The 4,057-nt window shown below is 36.3% G+C and overlaps 1 protein-coding gene across 1 annotated transcript; it reads left to right on the top strand.

Annotated features, from left to right (window-relative positions):
- Positions 1-6: 6 nt before the first annotated feature.
- LOC112011773 (cytochrome P450 78A3) lies at positions 7-2,868 on the top strand. The gene is made up of 2 exons (XM_065769780.1): positions 7-1,001; positions 1,974-2,868. The coding sequence occupies exons 1-2, from the start codon at positions 90-92 to the stop codon at positions 2,592-2,594; spliced, it is 1,533 nt and encodes a 510-aa protein (XP_065625852.1). The 5' UTR covers positions 7-89; the 3' UTR covers positions 2,595-2,868.
- Positions 2,869-4,057: the final 1,189 nt, after the last annotated feature.

Raw genomic sequence — 4,057 nt, 5'->3', positions numbered from 1 at the left:
GAACAGACATAGAAAGCCTCTGGGTATTTGTCTTGGCCTCTAAATGCCAAGCTTTTACACAATCAAACATTGCATGGCTAATTTTAGTCATGTGTCTGGCTTGGCTAGGCATGACCCTTATTTACTGGGATCACCCTGGTGGCCCAGCTTGGGGTAGGTACAGTTATATAACAAACAAAAAATCATCATCATCTTCTTCTTCCAGTTCTATCACCCTAGCCAATAAGCCAATTATACCAGGACCAAGAGGGTTTCCACTAATTGGAAGCATGAACCTAATGGTCTCACTCGCTCACCACAAAATTGCTGCCGCAGCAGAGGCATGTCAAGCTAAGAGGCTTATGGCCTTTAGCCTTGGTGACACTCGTGTTATTGTCACATGTAACCCAGACGTGGCGAAAGAAATCCTGAATAGCTGTGTGTTTGCTGATCGTCCAATAAAGGAGTCAGCCTATAGCTTGATGTTTAACAGGGCAATTGGGTTCGCTCCTTATGGTGTTTACTGGCGAACCCTGAGGAGAATCGCAGCCACGCACCTGTTCTGCCCAAAGCAAATCAAAACTTCCGAGTCCCAAAGGTCAGAAATTGCTTCCCAAATGGTGGCAATAATGTTGGGAGACCAAGGACAAAGTGTGAGTGTGCGTCAACTACTAAAACGTGCTTCCTTAAACAACATGATGTGCTCGGTTTTTGGATGCAAATATAGTCTGGATTCATCGAACGAGGAAGTGGAAGAGCTAGAGAGACTGGTGGGTGAAGGGTACGAGTTATTGGGTTTGTTGAATTGGTCAGACCATCTGCCTTGGCTAGCTGAGTTTGATGCTCAAAAAATCCGGTCCAGATGCTCCAAACTCGTCCCAAAAGTGAACCGCTTTGTTAGCCGAATCATAGCCCAACACCGAGCTCAAGCTAGTGAAAAAACCCGGGATTTTGTTGATGTTTTGCTCTCTCTTCAAGGCCCTGAAAAGTTATCGGAGTCCGATATGATCGCCGTTCTCTGGGTAACTTTTTATTTTATTTTAATTATTCTGTTATTTTCACTTATTTTTTTATACATAACTATTCTTCCAATCATAATTTTTAATTTAAAAATAAGGATAAATTATAATAACCTGTGTCGAGTTTTGGGAAAATATAATAAATCCGCTCATGTTTTTATAAATGATATCCTCATTCTTGAAGTTTTTATTTATATAATAAAAATAACCCATATGATATGACTGCTCTTATAAATTGGGTTAATATATATATATATATATAATTAAATTAGCATTCAAAATAAACTCAAATGAATGTTTATTAACTAGATTGCTCAAATGAAAAGAAGATTAGATAATAATAATAATAATAATAATAACTTTCAGGAATTAAGAAAAGAGATTGGGTTTTTGATATTTCTCCCAATCTCAAGTGAGAGGTTAATATAATTTCCTCTAAAATCAACAAATGTCACAAGTACTTTGTTTGGGTGGTATTTGAATAATTCTTTTTATAGAAAGGAATGGATAACACCTCTAAATTAGCCGTAATAAGTGGATATGATGAACAAAGACTAACAATAACATACACCCTTTAAAATATGCAATCATTTGGTCATGCATTGACTTATTTCTTTTTAATTTATTTTAAGTCAAAATAAAAAATACAACGCGTCTTGAATACTTTGATAGACCGCCGGGCCCCGACCACGTATATGCGTGACAACATTAAAACTCTCAAAGTTAAAGTTCAGTCTTGAACTAGAACAGAAGAGAAGTGAGAAAAGTCCTCTCTGGCTACCCAACAAAAGCTGTCTCGTTAATTGATGTGCACATTAATTAAATATCATCATTTGCTTTAATTAATTAGTTTACTTTTTTTTTTTAAATGTTTGAGGGACACAGATAAATTATTATAAATATTTATACCACTATATGATTTATTAACGTCCTTTTCAGATGGTTTACCCTTTGTGTGTGTGTGTGTGTGTGTAGGAAATGATTTTTCGGGGAACTGATACAGTGGCTGTTTTGATTGAGTGGATACTCGCCAGGATGGTGCTTCATCCTGACGAGCAATCAAAGGTCCATGATGAGCTTGATGAGGTTGTTGGCAAATCACGTGGCGTTGCTGAGGCTGACGTGACATCGCTGGTGTATCTTGCGGCTGTGGTGAAAGAGGTGCTGAGGTTACACCCACCTGGCCCACTTCTTTCGTGGGCCCGACTGGCTATCAATGACACAACTATTGTGGGGTATCACGTGCCTCGAGGGACCACTGCAATGGTGAACATGTGGGCCATAGCTAGGGACCCGCATGTGTGGTCGAACCCACTAGAATTTATGCCTCAAAGGTTTGTCACCAAGGAGGACGGTGAGGTGGAGTTTTCTGTACTCGGTTCGGATCTTAGACTTGCTCCATTTGGGTCAGGCAGGAGGACTTGCCCCGGTAAGACTCTGGGTTTAACCACGGTCAGCTTTTGGGTTGCCTCACTTTTACATGAGTATGAATTCCTATTGTCTGATCAGAATACCGTTGACCTATCTGAGGTTCTAAAGCTCTCTTGTGAGATGGCCAATCCTTTGACCGTTAAAGTGCACCCAAGGCGTAGGTGAAAAAGTGAAAAAAAAAAAAATACTGTAAAACTGTTTAAGTTGCTTTTATAAATACGTGATAAAAATATGAGGGAAGGGTAATTATAATAATAAATAAAAAAGAAAAAAAAGGAACAGATTGTGCATAGGGTTTAAAAATCCTAATCCTTTCTAGATGATAATCTTAAGGATGGCCTTGGTCTGTCTATTTCCCTCTATATTTTATATTTCATTACCTGTCTGTAAATATTGGTGAAATTAATATAACTTTGTTTTGTTTGTTTGTTTGTTTTCACCTCTTTCACTCATTGTTAACATTGTTGATATATACTGTTGAATAAATTTACTTTATTTATCACTCTCTCTTTGTGTCACTAGCTATCTCTCTCTCTCTTAGATAAAACTTAAATCAATTGTTTTTAAATAATGTTAATGACACAACTGCTTTTTACTATTGTTATATATGATTTATTGAGATTAATTAGAATAATATCACTTTTGTTTAGTACTATCACTTTTATTATACACTAAATACAATATGACTGATCAAAAGTTATAAGTAAAGTACCTTATGTTTTCAAGCCTAAAAAGACAAAAAGAGAAAAAAAAAATTCCCATTTTCTTTAATTAATTAATTAAACAAAGGAGAGGAGTTAGAGACCGTTTGGCCAGCGCGTTTGCGTCTGGCTTTACGTTTTCAGCTCTTTTTTTTTTTTTTTTTTTTTTCACACACGTTTCAAGCTTTTTCCAGCCGGTTTTTTACTGTGCAGCACTGTAGCGGCTACTGTTTAATGAACAGTAGCCGCAATAATTAACTTTTCAACCCAAATTTTACAGTTCACAGACCCACAATTTTCACTTTTCAGCAACTTTTTCATTAAAAATGGGTCTCACGGTACTATTCACACATTTAAAAATTATTTTGATACAGTGTTTTCAGTTTTCAGTTTTCAGTTTTCAGCTGTATCCAAACGGGCCCTTAGAGTGTTAGACATGTAATTGCTTGAAATTCTACTACATAGTACATACATGATTGGGTAGTTGACAAAATACATGATTCACGTCATCCAATCAAACTGATTTTTTATTCTAATTTTATTTGTTCAACCATCAAGTCTTGAAGTAATTATATTAAATAAGTAATTGTTCAAAGAATGGTACTTTGAATTTGTTTAGATTTTGTGTATACAGCTGTTCCCATTTCTGCTAATTAATTTAGAACTTGGCCCTTAAGTATCATAACTCATGATGATTAAGCCAAATGTCAGCAGACTCAACACTACATGTATGTGATGATTTGGTTTTAAATGGTGTGTTGATTAATTGGAAGTCGACACTAGAGTCAAGACACTCACAAGCAAGAAAAAGCGTTTTTAACTTAACTAGCCGTTGATATCGGGCTTAAACATTAGACCGATCACCAAATGGTGACGCATATGTGCGTATTACTGTATGTGATGGTGAGTGAAAAGAAGATATAAAAA

Source organism: Quercus suber, unplaced genomic scaffold (assembly GCF_002906115.3).
Source record: "Quercus suber isolate HL8 unplaced genomic scaffold, Cork oak 2.0 scaffold_1372, whole genome shotgun sequence".
Lineage (NCBI taxonomy): Eukaryota > Viridiplantae > Streptophyta > Magnoliopsida > Fagales > Fagaceae > Quercus > Quercus suber.
Note: the sequence above shows the minus strand (reverse complement) of the source record. Positions and strands in the feature narration are given on the sequence as shown.

Bases quoted from the DNA above. Each gene is read 5' to 3' on its own strand.
- LOC112011773 (XM_065769780.1), top strand. From the start codon at position 90: ATGTGTCTGGCTTGGCTAGGCATGACCCTTATTTACTGGGATCACCCT. The intron at 1,002-1,973 runs GTAACTTTTTAT...GTGTGTGTGTAG, and splicing joins ATATGATCGCCGTTCTCTGG to GAAATGATTTTTCGGGGAAC.